Source organism: Vidua chalybeata, chromosome 3, assembly GCF_026979565.1.
Source record: "Vidua chalybeata isolate OUT-0048 chromosome 3, bVidCha1 merged haplotype, whole genome shotgun sequence".
NCBI lineage: Eukaryota > Metazoa > Chordata > Aves > Passeriformes > Viduidae > Vidua > Vidua chalybeata.
The window spans coordinates 384,932-404,586 of record NC_071532.1 but is presented as its reverse complement, the minus strand read 5'-3'; the positions used below and the strand labels follow the sequence as shown (position 1 = coordinate 404,586).

General features: G+C 49.6%; 2 protein-coding genes across 4 annotated transcripts; one reads left to right on the top strand and one right to left on the bottom strand.

Annotated features, from left to right (window-relative positions):
- Window positions 1-2,646: 2,646 nt before the first annotated feature.
- Window positions 2,647-9,947, top strand: OVOL2 (ovo like zinc finger 2). Its single transcript, XM_053939372.1, has 4 exons — window positions 2,647-2,783; window positions 3,490-3,680; window positions 5,897-6,086; window positions 9,407-9,947. Exons 1-4 carry the CDS (start codon window positions 2,684-2,686, stop codon window positions 9,715-9,717), a joined length of 792 nt encoding a protein of 263 aa, XP_053795347.1. The 5' UTR covers window positions 2,647-2,683; the 3' UTR covers window positions 9,718-9,947.
- A 2,048-nt stretch (window positions 9,948-11,995) lies between these two features.
- Window positions 11,996-19,550, bottom strand: MGME1 (mitochondrial genome maintenance exonuclease 1). 3 transcript variants are annotated; one of them, XM_053939370.1, is made up of 6 exons: window positions 19,503-19,523; window positions 18,379-18,537; window positions 15,923-16,528; window positions 15,029-15,251; window positions 14,509-14,641; window positions 11,996-13,340 (listed from the first exon to the last, which is right to left on the bottom strand). In XM_053939370.1, the coding sequence occupies exons 3-6, from the start codon at window positions 16,443-16,445 to the stop codon at window positions 13,206-13,208; spliced, it is 1,014 nt and encodes a 337-aa protein (XP_053795345.1). In that variant the 5' UTR covers window positions 16,446-16,528; window positions 18,379-18,537; window positions 19,503-19,523; the 3' UTR covers window positions 11,996-13,205. The 3 variants fall into 3 exon arrangements, with proteins under 3 accessions (XP_053795345.1, XP_053795344.1, XP_053795346.1); XM_053939369.1 differs by lacking the exon at window positions 19,503-19,523 and adding an exon at window positions 18,742-18,801; XM_053939371.1 differs by lacking the exon at window positions 18,379-18,537 and having other exon boundaries at window positions 19,503-19,550.
- Window positions 19,551-19,655: the final 105 nt, after the last annotated feature.

The window sequence follows — 19,655 nt, the reverse complement described above, 5'->3', positions numbered from 1 at the left end:
TAAGGGTGGGTCCCACTGTGCTTTGACCCTACGGGGCATTTTGTACATTTAATTTGATTTACACTTGAAATATTAATTTAACATGCTAGATTTTCTCCCACACCCAAGTAATGCTGAAAATTACACAAGATCCTACAGAAATGTTTGTGCCATTACCTCGTTAGTATCATTATTTATCGAGTTTAATTGCAGTGCTGAAGCAGTACATGCAGCGTTGCTCCAGTGGGAGCATGGAGAAGGACATGGCCATGCAGTGACATGTCTGTGGGCTGCCTTGCCGAAGACAAGGATCCCCAAAGATCCCATTTCATGGAGCTGCATGTGCCTCCCTGCAATGGTGTCATGCCGTAAGCACGCTCCTCAGGCTCCTCCAGGTTAGAAAACACCAAGGAATGGTATTTGTAGGAAAGGCAGTATGGCTTTCCTGTGGCCAGGCAACACCAGCCATCAACAGTCTGCATTTCCACCTGGTGGCTCAGCGAGTAGGCAGCCCACTACCCCGGAATGCTCTCCTTAGGGAGCTGGTGCCTCTCCACCCAGCTCCTCTCGCCTTGCCAGAGGCTGCAGGAATTTCTCTCCACTCTGTGTCTCCTGTGGTGCTGGGCACAGCTCAGCCCTGACCACTCAGCAAGGCTCCAGAGCTGCTGCTGATATTATTATTATTATTATTATTATTATTATTATTATTATTATTATTATTATTATTATTACTGTTATTATTCCTGATTCAGCCATGCTTGTAACTGCACGTCTGACTTAGAGCACCCAGTGGAAGTGAAGTGTGTGCTCCAGGACCTCGTTAAATAAGAACCTCAAAGCAGGATTTGAGAAAGCCCAGATGACAGTGAAGTCGTCTCAGCAAGCTCCTGGCTTGGGAGTGCTCTGATTAATGTCATTTGCTACCTCTTTTGGCTTAAACGACAAGGAGATGTTAAAATAAAAGAAACCTCAAGTTGAAAGCACTGAAAAAAAAAAAAAATCAGCTAAGCCCCACATAGCTGTATTTTGTCCTGGAGCAAAATCTCAGACATAACAGAGAAATTACATAGCCTGAAAGAGAAAGAAAGGGAAGGTTTTAAGTGCGGTCTCGCTGAGGTATTGCCTGAAGCCATGCTGAGGTGGCTTCCCAGCTGGTACCTGCAGAAAGTGTAAACTCCCCGCAGGAGCAGGGGCAGCAAATAGGTGCTGGGCTACCCTGGTGGAAATCCAGACTGCTGGAGGAGCCCTCTGACAGCACATCGCCTGATGTGGGGCCGAGCTTTACCCCTGGGGCTCCAGAAGACTAACGGGGACACGGGCATCCAGCAGAGCTCTTTCATCCGGCCCTGATATTTGAAGGCTCCTTTCAGAAGCTCCAGGTCCAGCCCCTGAAGTGAAGTCTTGGTCACAGTGAAACCGACGATGAAACTGCCACCAATTCCCCCGGTGTGTGCTCTGCCCTGTGGGAGGAAAGCTCCGCCGGGGAGGAGTGACTCCGTTTGAAAGGCCTCTTCCTTGGGGTGGGGAAACAGCTCCTGGTGCTCATTCCCGCAACTGCCCCAGCGCGGTGCCGCCCCTGCCGCAGGATGAGCGTGGGGAGGGAGGCACCGAGTGCGTCTCCACTGCTTTTAATAAAAAAGCAGATTGAACAGGGGACGGGAGAAGGGATCCCTGAATGTTGTTAAACACCCAAGGCCACGCCAGGCGCGGGCTCTGCTCTGCTCGCAGACTTCTTGTGGGTTTTCTTCTGTTTCTTTTGCTTCCTTCCCCAATACCCTAGCCTCTTGTCTTTGTTTCATTTCCACTTTGGGAAGAGGGGGAAGACGACAAGAGGCAAATAAAAGAAAAAAAAAAAAAGGAGTGGGGAGAGAAAAGGCTATGACACGTTTTGAATTTTAAATCAATGACTGAAAAAGAATAATTTTTTTTCTCTTTTTTTTTTTTTTTTTTTTTTCTTTCTGAACAGAAGAAAGGCTAGTCATTAAGAAAAGTAATAAGAACTTTCTCTTCCTGCTGCTGCCCCGAGGACAGCTCGGCCTCTTTCCCGGCGCCTCGGCAAGTCTTCCCCTCGACAGGCAGTCCCGGGGGGGCCTCTGCTCAGCCCCCCGTGGGCCGCGGGACCCGCACTCGCGAACGGGCAGCAACCCCGGCCCCCTTTCCCGGCAGGGCATCCCGGTGCGGCGGCGGAGAGAGGCTCGGGGCAGCGGGGCCGGCGCGGCGGGGGCTCGGCCGGCGGGCCGGGGCAGGCGGCAGCGGCGGGGCTCCCTCCTCGGCTGGGTTTCTGGTTTGGTTTGGGTTTTGTTGGGTTTTTTGGTTTTGTTTTTTTTTTTTTTTTTAATTTTCAGACGTTAAATTCTTTTGCAAACATTCATGCCTTAGGAAGGGCTGGAACAAAGCTCAGCTGCTCCAACCGGTCGGACAGGTAAGCAGACTTGTTGACACCGTTATGTTTGCAGCACGCATGCTCCTTCCCAAGTTTCCTGGTGCATTTTTCTATTCCACCTTATGAAACTTTCCTCCCCCCCCCACCCTCTCCCCTCTCCTCCCCTCCCCTTCCCCTCCCCGCGCCTCAGCGGCTCTGCCCGGTGCGTGCGGTCCCGCTCCCCCGGACGGCAGCGCAGCGCCCGCGCCCCGTCGGGCTGCGGGCGGGCGGCGGGGCTGAAGCGGCTCCGCTCCGTGCCCAGCCGTGCCCCCTGCCCTCGCCATGCCCAGAGCCTTCCTGGTGAAGCGCCGGAGCCCGCAGCCGGCGGTGCGCAGCTGGGATGGGCTGCCCGACGAGGAGAGAGCCGACACCTACATCCCAGGTACGGCGCCGGCCGCCGCCGGGAGGGACGGAGGGAGCGGGGTCCCCGCGGTCCGCGGAGGGGGCGACTTGGGGAGGGGGCTCTGCCGGGCCGGGGGAGCCCCGAGGGGGCGGGCGGCGGCTTAGAGAGAGCTGTGCGGAACGCGGTGGAGGGTACACGGACAACGCTCGGGGGAAAAGTCCCCGGGCGGCGGCAGGGGTGCCAGCCCCGCCGGGCCGTGCGCCCCCGTGCCTGGCAGCGGCTCCCACCCCGGGGAGCCCCCGGGATGGCGGGGCGGGGAGCGGATCAGGGGGGAATGAGTGTGTGTGTGTGTGTGTGTGTGTGTGTGTGTGTGTGTGTGTCTCCAGGAAGGTGGGAAACCTCGTTTGCATGAGAAAGGTGGCTGGGGGAGGAGAAGGAAGGACCCAGGGCGTGGGGGGGGGGGGGGGTGATGTACTTCTGGCCTCCCCCTCTCCTCCTCCTCCCGCTCCTCCTGCCCTTGCCCGGGGTATAACGGGAAGGCGGCGGAGCTGGCTTGTTTGAACTTTGGGACCGTTCGTGTATGAGTTTCCGATTGCAGCGTGAGCCGGGGATCCTCCCCCGCCGCCAGCGGCCCGCCCGCAGGTTAAACACCGGGGCCCGCCGGCTCCCGCCCGCCGCCTCCCTGCCCTGCCCTGCCCGCGGCTCCGGGGTCCCCCCGCTTTATCGCATCCCCACCCCGTTGCAGGCGGGATCGGCTGCGTGCTGCTGGGCTATGAAGACAGCTGCAGCCTGGAGAGCAGCGGCAGCAGCGGGACCCGGGACGCCGAGCCCAGCGACCCCCCGACGCCCCAACCTGCCCCCGGCGAGCTGGGCACGGGCGGGGGGATGCTGCTGGACCTGGCCGTCAAGCGCCCCATGGTCAGGTCAAAAATCAAGGTAACCGCCCACACCCCGACCATCTCTTCTCTGGCAATGGGGTGACCCCTGTTCAAGGTCAAGGCCTGGCTGCTGCCTGGGGATACCAGGTGACAACAGTCCCTTGGGCTCTCTTTGCTAGCGGCGACAGCACCTGCCCCGCACGCCGAGGTGGAGGCCTGCGAGAGCAGCCGGCTGTAGGATGGCAGCGGCAGGGAAAGCCTCGTAAGCGATGTGCCATAATCTTCCAGTGCCCTTTGCCTTCTCTTATCCTTGCCTGGGATGTGCTGCCCCTGACCTGCTTGGCTCGGGGCCCGCAGGAGCTCTGAACCCAGCCAGGAAGGACCAGCCCTGGCAGCGAGGAGTCATGCCCCATGGTGCGTGGGTGGATCTTGTTCCTTAGCGTGGGGCCTCCTTAAAAGCTGCCTTCTAGGTTGTACTCAAGCCTTCACCAAGAGGGGCTGGGGTGACTCTTCAGGCTGCCCCCCTCCCGCCACGAGCTGTCAAGAAAGCAGCTAAAGCTTCTCCTCCATAGCTGTGAAGGACCATTGCCACCTTGAGGTCGACCTGCGGGCTTGGGTGAAATGAAGCAATCATCTGTCCGCTGAGGGTGCTGAGGAGCCTCTCTGCTGCAGGGGCAGGAGCTCCGGCTGCTCCCCGGGCAGAGCCCGCAGAGCAGCGCAGTGATTTCCCTCCCAAAGGCTGAGAAGGCAGATTGCTCACGGTGCCCCAGGTCCTCGTGGTACCTGAGAATTCAACACCGAGCGAGCTCCCGAGCAGCGCCGCGTCTCTCTCAGAGCATCCGGGGTGCGCTGAGCAGAGGCAGAGGCAGAGCCAGGCCACCCCAGCGCTAGGCAGGAGATGTGTTTACCGCTGCTAGTTAACACCTCGTTAAACCCTGGCTGCTGCTTTGCTGGATGGAGCAGTAAAAATTACCATTGTCTGTTCCGGGCTGACAGCTTTTCAGTCACCGTGTTCTGAAGTCTCATGATTAAATTTCACCCCGGTTATATGCAGCTGCTTGAGGTGGAGTCATAGCCCTGTTGCCCAACAGATTCTTCCCAGATGGCTCCCCCTCCAGTTTCACACCTCGTGGTTTCACAGCTGCCGATTTTTAAAAAATCTTTCTTTACAATTTCGAGTAGCGTTGCTTCAGTAGTAAGCAGAGGAGGAGAACCGGGAAAAATAACTGGCTCTTCAGGAAAAAGAAACCCCAGACGTATTCCTGTCTTTGTGAAAAGCCCGCCCTGCTGCTGTTTGACTTTAACCTACTTTGTATAATTTAACCTGGGCTATTTGTGACTGTCACAGCAAAACCTCGATTCAGCAGAGCTGGGCTTTTCAGCCGATGGATGTGTGCACGTGGTCCTGTCTGCTCGCTGGCTTTCCCTCATCCCTGGCGTCTAACAGGGGGCATGTCCGTGTGTTCCACCAGGAATAATTAAACCAGCAGCGCAGTATTTACATTTTCCAGACATTAAGCCTTCTCTCTGAGGAATGATCTTCCCAGGAGCTGAATGAATCATCAGTGCCTTCTTTAGTCGAGTTATGTCATGGTGTTGGCACAATGCTTTTGGTGCTAGGAGTGGGAATGAGATTACCCCTAATGTGACTTTGCTGTTAATTAAGGAGCCGGGGACGCCAACGGGGCAAGATTAGGGCCATTGTTTCGGTCTCTGTTGAGTCAGCACAACGTGCCTTGAGTTTATCTCTCCAAAACCACCTTTTTTATCACTGCTGGCTAGTTTTTGAGGGATCCAGAGCAGTTGGAGGCGTGACTGGTGAAGGCAGCACATAAAACAACTCCCTGGCACCAGAGAGGCTTCCCTTCTCCTTCCAGGATATCAGCTGAGTGCAGGAGCAAGCACACGAGTGGTCCCACAGAAAGGTGCTCATAGCCTGAGCCCTCGTGTTCACGGATGTAGCCGGATAAGGGCTGCTACCCCTGGAAGGAAACCACTACACAGAATTTGTTTTAACCCCTCAATCCAAGCTGGCCAGTGATACCTCAGTCCCAAACTGTGCACATGAAGTCCCCCGCTTGATTGCAAGGAGAGTGTGAAGGTTTCACCCAGCAGGAAAATCTTGAATGCTTCCACTTTTCATTTTTAATATATCCCCCCGCCTTTTTTTTTTTTTTTTTTCAATTTTTAATGCCACAATAAGCCTTGCTTGTTTTGCTTTATTTTTTCTGTTAGATCATCCCAATGCTCACAAAGTCCTCTCTCACTCCTCAGTTCACCACTGGCACCTGCAACGATGCTGCCCTGCATAGCTGCGAGCTGTGTGGCAAAGGCTTTCGCCTGCAGAGGATGCTCAACCGTCACATCAAGTGCCACAGCCAGGTGAAGAGACACTTGTGCACCTTCTGTGGAAAAGGCTTCAATGACACCTTTGATCTGAAAAGGCATGTCCGGACCCATACTGGTGAGAATGCCTTCCCTGGGGACCCGCGGGAGGCTCGGGGAGAAGGGGTGGGGTGGAGCAAGGACAAAGACAGGGTGGGGGTAACCTGGCAAGATCATAACACGAAGCCCTGGTTAACAACATTTGCCAAAAACAGTGGGGAAGCAGAGAAAAGGGGAAGACGTGCCTGTGGACAGAGAAAAGTCCTGGGAACGATGAAAAAACCGAGGAGAGCTATTGCAACCCGTGAGAAGCAGTGAGGGTGCAGGACCTGCCATCCACAGCTCGGGTAGCCACAGCCCCGTGCTGCCGTGCCCGGGGCAGCGAGGCTGGGATAACGCCCAGGATGGGCTGCCTGGGAGAACCACCCCGGGACAGCCAATCCCTGCAGTTTTCCGCGTGCAGCGGGGAGTGCAGGCAGCAGCTCCATGAAAACGCTTTGCCCTCTAGAGGCAACGAGCAGCAGTTTCCTGGGATTTTGCTGCTGGGAGCCTTCCCAGCTGATTGCTGTGCAGGATGGGATTCTGGCTTGATTTTGGAAATGTCTGGAGGAGGCAGAGTGTGGTTCATGCTGTGCCTCCCCCAGGCTGGAGGATTGCTGTCTGTGGCCTCTCTGCTCTGGGGCCAGCTCCTGAGTCCGTCCCAAATCGCAGTGGTTGTGTTTCTGTGGCCTCCAATCCAGCTCACTTTTCCCAGAACTTCTTACCCCAGCCTGGAGCAGGGAGAAGGCTGCCAGTTTGATTGGCTTTGTTTTTTTTTTTTTTTTCCCCTTGGTGGAAGCAATGGCTTAAATAAACATTAACCCCATCCTCTCCAAGGACAATGCTTCCTGGTGGGCCATTTTGACTCTGCACTGTTGGGCACCCAGAAGGTGCATCCTCCACATCTCCCAGGCACATCCCATCTTTCCAGATGTGTGCAGATGCTCTGCAGAGCCCCATTAACCAGGTGAACACAAGGATGTTGGTAGGCAGGAGCTGTTTCTTAGTAGTAGAGCCCCCACAACCAATGACACCTGTTTGGATGGGAAAGCATTTTTGCCTGGAGCCAATGTCTTGGGCTGTTTGGGTTTGTTTGCAAAGCTTTCATGTGGGAAAGAGAGCTGCCACTGGGGTATGGCTGGAGTGTGGAGTCAGTGCTTCCAAAGGAAGTGATTTTTCAAGCTGTCCCCTCATCAGAGCATCAGAAAATAAATCCAAGAGGGTCTCCAGTCAGAATAATTTCAAATGATTCCCAAATGATTTTAAATTATTCCTAAGTGATGAAGAGGTTCCCACTGCCCTAATGGGCTGTGCCATCCTGGCACTGCCCTTTCTGTGCTTGAGTTCCTGCCTGTGGAGTGTTGGAGCAGACACCAAGGATGGTGCAGGTTTAAATTGCCTTCAAATGAGCACGAAACTGCTTTGGTGTGTGAATTCTGATGAAGGTTTGGGCTTTCTCTCCAACTCCAGTTTAATGGAAATGAAGCAATTTCACAGCAGCAGGCATTAGGAAACTTCTTTCTTGGTAGTTTGTCGGAACCCAAGGTGTCCCTCAGACACTCTTGGATGTTCTGGGCCCAGGGCAGAAGCCTCTGAGACCCTGGCAGGCGGCCAGGGACCCCTGTGGTCTTGAGTTTGACCCATGGAACAATTTACCAACCTTGCAGGAAGAACAAGAAATCACAAAAGTTTAGATATTATAATAGAAGTAGTCACAAAGTGAAAGGTAGGATTTTTGAGTGCTGTACAGGGGGGTTTTAGGCCTTGTACAGGGGGGTCTGAGTTTTGTACACGGGGGTCAGAGGTTCTAAGATGGAGGGATTTGGGCGTGCCCCGTCCTCCTTCTTTCTCCTTCCTATTCTCCATGTTCTTGGTGGTGTTGGCACTCACAGATTGGTTTAGAGTAGAAAGTCACTGTTCAACATAGGTAGTAGGCATTGGGAAAAAACTATAAACACCTAATACGTAATGTGTGATATAAAAGATGGCACCAGCCCCTCGGGGAGGGGAGACGGGGACAGCCAGAGACGGGGACAGACAGAGTCAGGGACAATGTCAGGGAGTCTGTGTGCCTTGAGATAACATGCAATAAACTACCTTGAGACCGGACGACTGAAGACTGCTGAGTCTTTCTTTGAAGGCACGGGTTGGAGGAGAGACTTTACCACCATCCGGAGTCACCCCAATCCGGGGAAGGCTCCGGCAGTAGTTTAATCTGGTGCACTGGGATAACCTCTTTTAACTAAACAAAAATGCGGTTGAGATGCTGCTTATTGGAACTTATAATTAGCTTGGATTTCTGGTAGATAGATCAGGTCCTGACTAGTAACTTAATGCAAGCACAAAATTACAACTGCCTGAACAGACCAATCTGGTTTACCCATTTCTGCCTGGCTCACCATAGGTCTGATCTTCCAGATTCCACCTTCCCTGGGGAAAAGAGGGGGTTAGGTGACTCCTTATATCAGTTTTAAGGGTGGTCTTTGCTTGGAAACTTACTGATCTAGTCTAGTAAGCAGAATTCCTGCTGGTTTAAGTTCTTTCAAGTGTTGCTAAACCCTCAGCTCTTTAAGCACTTGTTAAATCAGTGTTGATTGGTGGTAAAATTGATTTCTGTGGTGCTGGTTGTCTGGGCTTTCAAATCACAAGCCAGTTTCTTCTCCTTCTTCTGGAAACACACAGAGTTATTTCTTTCATCTTCCTGCACTTCTCTAGAATTTGTAATCTCAGTCATCAAAACTGTATTGTACGAAAGCGCTCTCGCTCCTTTGAAGCACTTGGGATCGCTGGACATTCACTGCTGTTCACTGAAGCCTCATTAAACCAAAAGATAAAAATGAAAATCTTACCAAGACAGAAGTTTTCATTCATTATAAAAGCTGAAACTGATAGCTTTACCTAATCACAAGATTTCAAATAGTCAGGGGTCTAAAATAAGTTTTGCAGGAGTTGATAATGGCTGCCTTAGGACCAAACCACTGACCTTAGCAGATGATGAGGATAACATTCCTAGGTTTTCTGTGCTTAAATATATCAACCCATTCCTGAGAACCCATAGCCTGAAAGGAGGATGTTTTATTTAGAGAGGCAGCTCCTTGGGCTGCTGGATACCATCTCAGCAGCTGACGTGCCAGAGCCTTGGCTGGCTGTAGGAAACAAGACGCAGGTGACACAATGGGTGACACAACAGGTGACACAACAAGTGACACAACAGGTGACACAACGGGTGACACAACGGGTGACACAACAGGTGACACAACAGGTGACACAACAGGTGACACAACGGGTGACACAACAAGTGACACAACGGGTGACACAACGGGTGACACAACAGGTGACAGTTGTCTTTCCCCGCCGCAGGCATTCGTCCTTACAAGTGCGAGGTTTGCAACAAGGCCTTCACGCAGCGCTGCTCGCTGGAGTCGCACCTGAAGAAGATCCACGGCGTGCAGCAGCAGTACGCCTACAAGCAGAGGAGGGACAAGCTGTACGTGTGCGAGGACTGCGGCTACACGGGCCCCACGCAGGAGGACCTGTACCTGCACGTCAGCGGCGTCCACCCCGGCAGCGCCTTCCTGAAGAAAACCTCCAAAAAACTCGCGGCTGTTCTGCAAACCAAACTCAGCCCCGTCCTGCAGAGGAACTCCAAAGAGGACGGCAAGGACGAGTGATACGGGGGCTCACGGCGCTCGGCAGGAATGAAGTTTACATGTAGGACTACGTATATTATCTTTTTAAGAACAGTTTTGAAAGAAACGCCTGAAATTAAAGGGATGCTTTTGTTAACGGGACTCTCTTGATGCTGGTAAAACCTCAGCTTGACAGAAATATTCCCATTTGTGATGGAAACATCAGACTTTTTTTTTTATCTGGCCAATAAAAACGGAATGCTTGCAAAGGCTGTCACCTCTCGGATGGAGTATTTACTGAACTGACATTTGGGCAACCTGTTTTCTGTTTCAGCTCTGCCACAGGTCTGAACACCCCTGACAAATGAGTTCACCTTTCCCCAGTGTATTTGTATTTTGTAAAGTTAATAACTGCTACCTCCCATGCAAATTACTTATGAGAGGTTTGGGTGAAAAGTGTTGGGTAAGAGCGCTACTGGTGCACGGTTCTATGCAACGTTAATGGAAGTGCCTAAAGAACAGGAGTGCATTGTATCAGCAAATGAGTTACAAAGTGCAAATACCCTCAGCTCTGCCCCCTGTGCAGTCTGCTAACAATTTATGGAAGCGTGTTCCAAGGTGAGTTGAAACTCTTCCCAAAGGATGCAGAACGTTTTCTTCCCAAAGTTTCTCTACTAGCAAATGACATTATTCTGGGGCAGAGCTTTGGTTGTGTCTTAAGTACTTGAAGCCATGAACTTACGTTTATCATGTTGATATACAAGTGAAATCTTAGCTCTGATGTTCCTGGACTTGCTGTGCTCACTTTGAGGATTATTACCACATCCTTTTAACATACACCTGTAGCAACCCAGAAACCCAAAGAAAGCACTGTAATGACTTGAAAACAAGTATTTTCTGTCATGATGGAATGCAATTTTGTGCATATTTTATGGTGTGTGTGTGTGTGTGTGGGGTGTTTCTCTTTTACATTCAAGTGCTGTTCATGAGTACAGCAATGCAGTGGAAAGGGGACTGAGCCTGTGCCTGCTTCAGGAGATCAGTGTAAAACTGCAGGCACCAACCTGGCTGCTCCTCTGTGACCACTCTGAGAGTAGAAGGCTCCTCCCACCTAAAATACCAAGTCAGGCTTAGCCAGGACTTCCACAGTCATCGCTGCTAAAATGAGACATTTTGAGCAACTTTACAAGAATTGTAAGAAAGTCTTTTCAACTTGCTTCAGTTTTGTACAGGCACCTGCTTGGGTTTTTGTGGGGAAAGGATTCTAGGGGTCTTAAAGCATTCTTAAGGATAATAATGCTTTACTGAGCACAACTGCTGGTGCTTGAGACCTTGAAAATGAGGATAATAAAGTGATGCTACTGTGTTAAGAGCAAACTTATCCTATATAGCAGGAAAGTTTGTAATATACTTTGATAAATGGGAAGTTGCTGGGCAAAAAAAGCATCTGAGGTAAATTAGAAGATCCTGACTTTGCAGAAAGCTAAAGCTCGTACACAGACCCCCAGGTCTTATAACTGAGCAGTGTAAAGAGAAGGTTGCTCACTGCAATGGGATTAACGTTCACCTGACTGCACGGGATTTGCATGCTCAGCTCTGCTGAAACCTCAGCCCTTCCCCAGGCACAGCAGAGCTGGGGCTGAAACCCTTCCTCTCCAGCCAGAGACATGTCTTGTGGGTACACCTGTGTGCATGGGTTGGTTTTTTATCACTCCTGCACCACGTGTTGCTTTTGCCCTCCCTCCAGTGTCACTGCCACAGCACATCCCTGCTGACAGAACCACAGGCACAGTGAGGTGGCCACAGAAAGGATTCGCAACAAAGGAGAAAGGGAGCAGGCCACAGGGAAAAAGCCATCCTGGATGGAGAGCAAAGCCCTGGGAAGCTGGATGTCAGAGCTGAAGTAACTGCCCTGGCTGCCCAGCCAGTTTTTCTGCAGAGGACAGACAGTGCCTGTAGCAGTGCCCTGGGTGTAGCAGTGCCACTTTTAACAGTCTGGCAACTTAATTGAAACTGGTCACAAAGAGTGTTTGGGTTTGTGTGACACTGGTGACAGCCACCCGCCAGTCCTGTTACAGGACAAACCAGCTCGTGCTGCTCCAGAAATGCTCCACAGCTCAGCCAGGGATGCCCAAGGCAGCAGCCAGGCTTCCAGCAGTGCCAGACACGAGTGACTCCCACCACTGCTGCCTTTTCAAGGCTGTCTGCCTCCTCCTGGCTCTCCGAGGTACAGACTCAGCTGGGACTGAGGTTTACAAAGTGGCTTTGCTGGCAGCCTTCCTCAGGCACGGCGTTCTGGCCGATTGTCTTGAAGCTTAGGGGTTGGTCATAATTTTATTTGTAAGCTGCAGTGCTACTTTGAAAACTCATACATACAATTCACAGAACACAAACAGAATGAGGAAAAAGGTTTTCCAGAGTAATACTGCCTGACATGATCAAGGCTTATTCTCTGCTTTACAGACTTGATTTTACATGCTTCAAAAGTAAAAGTTCTGTTTCAAAACATTTATTCACAACCTTATTTGGAAAAAAAAACCCAAAAACCAAAGAGAAACCCATAAAAAACAGCCCCCAAAATCCAACCAGCAGCTCTTCACCCCTCAGAAGGCCCTGCTTCACAGCCACAGGCCTGCTTTGATATAGAAACTCACTCACGTGGCACTGGGGATCGTTCTTGGGGTGGGCTCCTTGTTGGCTCAGACCCACAGCAGAGTCAGGAGAGCTCAAGGCAGTGGCAGCACAGAGCTCCCAAGCCAAGGCACACACACCATCTCACAGTGCTTTTCTGTGGGCTGGGTGTTAAAACACCTGCAGGAGGAGCCACTAGCAGCAGCCAACATTCCCACCTCTCAGAACACGCGCTGGAAATTTCTGGGAGTGTTGGCTCCAATTCTGCTCCTCTCTTGCTGAGCCACTTCTGCCAAGTGGCCACTTTGCTGTACTATTCTAAATAAGAACTAATGAGGACTTTAATTATAACTCTTAGCACAGGTTTTCCAGTTGTAGCTGTAAGAAAAACCACAAATAATAACAAGCCTGATGACGGCATGAGCAAGAACTTACTGAAACCCAGTCTACTATATCCATTTCTTTATCATTTGCATTTCTCTCAGCTCATACATCACAGATGTTGTTTTGCTTTAGTTCACCAACTTCATTTTTAAAGACTTAGTTCTGCAACATTTTCTTTTTTCCTCAAAAATCACAAATGAAAGATGATTTGATCAAACAGTTTTACTTGATAGTAGAAACTTTTCTATCAACCCCAGGCTGTATAAACTGTGTGGGATAAAAAAGAGAGGCCAAATAAGTTGGGGTTTTTCTGCCTGGACCACTGAGGTCACCTACAGTATGAGGAAACAGATATACCCCATTTGATAGTTACTTGCCTTTTTGGGAGGGGGGAGAGGGGAGCTAGTAAGAAATTGGCCAAAGTTACCCAAAAAAGAACATGAAAGTGGTACATTTAAACAAAAGGTTCTTCCTTTGTCTCTGTGCTCAGGCCACTTGCTTGTGCTTAGTGTGGGTCAGTTTTGGTCCATGTACTCCTCGAGGCGCAAGAGCCACTTATTCCAGTAGTGGGAGCACAGGTCAGGATCCATGAAATGCGGGTGTGCCGGAGAGCCGTCCTTGTAGGCGACCACAATGAGCCCACAGCGAACCTGCGGCACAAACGGGGCTGTCACAAACCCGACACTTGTGTGCAACCCCAAGAGCTAAACCTCACAAAAACATCTTCCTAACGTACACATCTCACGTATGGATAAAAAGGGAAAATAGCTTACCGTAAAACACTTGGAGACTTAACATTCAAATGCTCCAAAAACCCTGAGCCCAAAGCTCTGAGTAACTCCAGTGAAAACCAGGGGACGTGAACTCTGAGCATGAGTGATATTTAAACCCTGCAGGTGCCAGGAAAATTGCCAGAGACTGAGAAGTTTTTGCCTGGGGCCATACAACCAGACTGATGCCACCCTCCAACTTCAGTCTGGACAGAAATGGTTACTTAGGGTATGTTCTGACATCTTTCATAGCTGACAAATCCCAAACAGCCACTGGCAGTGGGGGACAGGAAGCTACCAGCAGAATTCCAGCCCATATTTCACTCTGTAAGGATCATGTCTGTGGACTGCTTGTGGTCACTGACCTCTACAGTATCCTAGAAAGTCATTTGCACAATATACATATTAACCTGCTCTCTTTTGCTTCTTATTTTCCCCCTTCAATACCTGTACTGAGGAAAAAATACTTCAGGCCAAGCAGGCAGGATAGAATTGTTTTTGGAGTCTTTAAAAACAGTATTCCACAGTTTTCTGATGAAGTGACTCCCAACACACTGCTTTTTCCTGAGGAAACTCAGTACAGCTTCCAGACACCAAGTGCATCACTTAGTCCCTCATTTGCTAGTGGGACACAGCAAGGCAGGATGCAGGCAAGACCCTCCCATACCATTTTCTTGTCTGCAGGTTCTTATGCTTTATTTCCTCTCCTGCCCCTTCCTACTCTTGACACAAGCCAAAACCACACAGGACAGAGCACAGGGGATTGCCCAGATGCCAAGTCCCTGGGAGTTCATCTGAGCATCTCTCAGTCCCACTGAGCACTTCCTTAACACCACTGAAAATTCACTACTGGCAGCCAAGGGCAGCGGGATTAGCTGGAGTAATGGAATTATTTCACAGTATGACATCTTAACCTGATCTCAGACTGGGCTCTTTTGTTACAAATCCTACCAACACTTCCACAATGGGCAGCAGGTTCTAAAGGCAGGAAGAAATGAAGATCACATAAGCATTGCTGCTTGTCTTGGCATGCAGCAGGCCTACTGACCTGGAAGTCATAATTGGCATCATGATTTATGGCTCCAATATATGCTGCAACCTGTAATGGGTTGTCATAAGTATTCTCCAGAAATGGCTTTGGCTTCTCGGAAGTTTTCCAGTCGATCACACACAGTCGGCCCCTGCACAAGGGAACAAGACAGGACAGTGGTTTATACTTAAGTTTAGTCACAAGTAAGAAATAAGGGAGACAGCACATAAAGACTTTTCACACTCAGCCTGTTTCCCCCTGATTGCTCATTATTGTGACTAAACAAGTCTCTTTCACACAGGCAGTTTAGATCCTAAAAACCAAACTAAAACTAACTCCAACCTGCCGCAGTTCCTGGAAAGTGCTGACAACTGCTTAAACCTGTCCCTTCTCCCCACCAGCAAAAACAGCACTTCTGCCATGAGGATCATCCAGGGGAGTTCCTCCAGCCTGCCAGTCCTAGAGACCCGTCCAGCTTCCCCCAGCCACTCGCCCCCACGGCATCACAGGACAGGAGTTTTAGGGAAGGGCACCTCACCGATACTTGGCCACGCAGTCCACCAGGCCCAGGTACTGCAGGGTCTCGTGGTGAACTCCACTTTCCAGAGCCTTCACCTCGCTGATGTCTTCCAAGACACGTTCCACACTGGATAAGTAGCCAGCCACAACATCATTTTCACCCTGGTCCCTAGCTGCTGTCTCTTCAGACAGGAATATCGATTCCAAAGCTGAATGGAAGAGCTCTCCTTGGAGAAAAAGACCTAAGAAAAATGGGAAAAACCCCTCACATTTTAGACACTACTTTAGATTTGCATCCTCCATATTCCACAATGTAGCTCTTAAACCAGTCCTGGTTTTTGTACTGAAAGTTTGAGGGTGTGGGGAGAAGGGAAAGAAACAGAAAATAAATTGTCAATAGTGAAATTGGTATCTCTTATATTAATGCTTCCTTTACTTTTTTAGTCTCACTGCTTACTCATACATACACTGGATAAACCAAACAGTCACTGAAAAACCTCACCATAAACAGCAAGACACATTGGCTTTTAAACGCTCAGGACTGCACGAGTTCAAAATGCCTATTTCCATCTTGTTACAAAGTAGCTTGTAACTGCAAAGAGGCTCAATAACATCATCTGAAAAATATCTATTTCTAAATAGATACTGGCAAATCAAGAACTAGAGGAAAGTCAGACAGGACTGAGCAAAGTATGCCTACAGTCTGACTGTCATTTTCCACAAATTTATAAATCCATTTTAGTGGTCCCAGAACAAAGACCAGAGCTTAGGCTCATTGGCAACAGGTACACTCACAACATGCTCTCATGAAATGGAAACAACTTCATGGATTTCCAAACCACTTGGCCCATTGTACCTGCCAGCAATCCAAACTACTGCTTCTACTCTACACTCACACTGTGGCTAGACTTACTTTTGGTGTACTCTTCAAATCCCTCTTTTCCAAGCTCCTCTATCATTTTCTGCTTCCATCTTTCCAGATAGAAGACTTGCTGTGGAGAGAGGGTTTGTTGAAGGATGCGGGTAACACTGGGCATCTTCGTTCTTTGTAACCCGATTTTCATGGGGACGTTTGAATCACTGCTGACAGGAAGAATTCTCTTGCTGGGGTTTATTAAAGGAACCCAATTCTTGGGAGTTTTTGTCCCAGCTTTAACTGGAGGTGTGTGTTTAGCTGGTGGCCCATATAAGAAATTGTCTTCCTCAAGTATTGTCTCTGGCGTTTGGGCACTGGTTTTGTAAGATGTAACAGAGTGGACCAAGTTCTTGTATTTTTCTTGGTCAACTTGTTCATAACTGTTTCCTTTTTTCTTTTTGCTATAAACACATGCAGAGGTAGACAGACACGTGTATGGGAATTGCTTTTGGCAAAATGGTATTTGAAAAAGCCCTTCCAGGCCCCCCAGTTTCCTGGACAGGATCTGTAGGAATTGCATCCTGACAAGAAGTGTTTGTGAGCAGTTAGTGTTTTCTTCCTTCTGTCAGCAACAGTCTGTGGGTTACCATATTTTTTTTCCTCCTGTGGAAAAAGAAATTTGTGATTTACATAGTCATAAAACTCTGACACCCTCCTATTCTTGCCCTTTGCCAAACAAAGAATTGCTATGACCAAAGTGTCTTCATTTACCTTTTATCACCTTTATTCTTCAGATAAGTAAGATAAAAAACCAATGAGTGAGGAAAAGAGGAAATGCTCCTGAAAGGAACAGCTGCAGGCCTGCCAAATCTGAAATCTGAAACACTTGAAGATTTGTTGCAAGCAGCTAAAGTTGCATCACAGGACATCCTTACAGCAACAGTATCAGAACTGCCATGGAAATAGGCACAAAAACCAGCTCTGCCATGAACAACCCCCAAAAGAGGGAGGGGGAAATAAAAGCTACACAGAGGACATTGAAGCAAATCCATTGCTGTGAGGTATTAAAACTCTTAAGTTTATAGAGAATGACCAACTTAAGGGGATTGTGGGGACAAGGTACCTTATAGCACCTTGTATCCCTAAACAGACAGCAGCAGTAAATACAGTTGTGAGACTTGAAGCTAAAAAAGGCAAAGAGAAACCAGATGCACTGCAAATATTTTGAGGTTCAAAGAATTTTTTTTAAAGTTCAGAATAAAATATAAATATATTTTTCCAAAGCAGGTTTCAAACATAGTTGTGCTCAAAGACACAAAATTTAAAAGCAAGAGCAGCGTACGAGCAATACCACTCTCAGCACGCCTTCCAGAGCCGCACTGGAAGCCCCAGGAAGTTTTTGGCACACGGATAAAATGTAACACTTCCACAGTGGCATTTCCCACGCAGAATTGAGGCCCTAGTGGAGTAACCTGTTTACCGTTCCAAAGCTCCCCCGACCCACTGCAAAGCCAGAACCGCTGCTCGCTGCCAGCCAACAGCAGCACTGTGTTCCACGCTGCTCTCCTGCTTCCCCACGCCCCTCACACAGCACTTCCCACGCTGCCCGAGCCCTGGGCACCTCGGGAAGCAAAAGCACGGGGAGTTACTCTGCGTGGGCACATCCCACAGCTGCAGCGGCCCCAGCGTGGGGTGAGCACCTGCCACACACACCGGTTTCCAGAACTGGGGCAGCTGATTAGAACAAGGCATCTCGCAGCAGCACGCGGACACCCTGGACTTGGGATCCATAGGTATCGTCCTTCATCAGTGCAGAAAAATTAGTCCCTTCTCTCTGGGGGCTTACCTCTAACTAGAGGTGCCAGAGCTGGGATTTAAAATAAAAGAGGAAAAATATATTCTTATTCCTGTGTGACACTACCCAAGCTTGTGGATTCCCAGGCTGCTGTTTGATGATTATTAACAGGCTCATTAATGGTCACTCTGGACACGCACTACTCAGAAGAGAGCAAATGTTGGGCCACTCGCTGTGGCTTTGTTCCATAAAGCCACAGCAGAAAAGAAAAAGTTTATTCTGGCTTTGTGCCTCTGGAGGAAGCAAGAGGATGCCTGATTCAGCATAAATTCACTTGTAGTAAGCTGCTCCCTCAACACTTTCCAAGGAATAAATTTATACCAGATCAGTGTTTTGAATCATGGAGCTATTGAGATATGGAGTATTACGAGCTCCAGAGTTAAATTTAGTGCAACACAGTGCTTCAGTGACTAGCAGGAGTTTTGATTCAACAGCCTTTGTTGTGCTGGGGAATACACCTGTGGAAATGTTTGTGCAGTGTATGAACCAAACCACCAGGGAAGGGAGAGTTTGCCAGCTGCTGTCCTGTTTTTTGTTTTACAAAAAGAAAGAGGTTCTAGGATTGCTAAGGAATAAGAAACCCTTGTGCCCTGCTGAATAAAGAACCATGTGTTTTTCAATAAATCACTAGAGTGGCATTTCTGTGCAGATAACTTACAAGAAAGAAATGGAGTGGTCGGGATCTACTCTTGTACATAAAGAACAGAATTTAATGAGATTTCCCTCTGGGGAAGTGTCTCCCTTCTCTCTGAAAGCATTTGTGGTTGAAGACTGGCAGAATTGCTTCAAGTGTTGCGTGATGAGCCACAATGGAGAACTGAAAAAAAATTAAAATAACTTGGAGCTAAAAAAAAAAAACCCAACACAACTTTACTTTCCCAAGCAAGTTGACTTTGCAGCTCCAACAATAACTGAGCTAACACAACTGAGGAATTTTTTTTTCCAGTATAGGAATGAGTGGCTTGACTGAAGGAAATAGAAAGGATTACTTAAGGAAAAGTTCACGTCTCTAAAAACCTACCTCCAGCTGTGTTTTTGCACAATAACCAGTATGGCTTTTCCTCTACAGAAACCTACCCAGCTAAAAAAAAAAAAACAAAAAAACACTGGCTTATTTCAGAGATAACAAAAAAGAGCACTCCTAAACACACCTACAGACCTGTTGCCTCTTGTCCCTAATCTGAGCAGAACAAATCCACTGATGAAGGTATAACTATGAGTTCCCTGCCGTTTTCAAAATACATTATCGAACCTATCCAGGTTAAAGATACACCTCTCTCTTTTGGATGTTTACAGCATAAAGAGAGACAACTCAGCAACCCCGTTTAAAGCACAAGCCCACAGTTGCGAGCTTTAGTTCAGGGTAAACAGGCTTCAGTTCCCAGTTCAAGCTTCACTCCCAGATCAGCACTGGGAATGGAATTAGTGGGGAACAGGGCTGTAACACGAACTCAGCGCTTTTTGCGATCTGTGAAAGAGCTGGGCCAACACCAGTGATCACCAAGTGCCCTCAGGAAAATAAACCTTCTGCATGTGCCTGAAAATTCCAGTGGCGGACAGCCCGCCCTTGTGCAGAGGGGGATAAACCACCCTGGACAAGAAGCCCCGCCGGACGCGGGCATGCCCAGCCACGGCAGCCCGGCCATGCGGCCCGCTCGCTAATGGACCCGGGGGCAGTGCGGGCCAGGGGAGCACCAGCCCCTTCCCCTTCCCCTTCCCCTTCCCCTTCCCTCCCTTGGCCTTCCCTCGCTCCGGCCCTCACGACCCGCGGCCCCGCGTTACCTCAGCCGCGCTTCCCGCCACCGCCACGGGCGCCAGCGCGCAGGCGCGCCCCGCCCGCCGCCTCTGCCGCGCTCAGCGCGCACGCGCCCCCCCGCTGCCTCATGGGACTTGTAGTTTCCCCGCACTGTTAGCCGCAGCCCTTTCCCCTCTGCT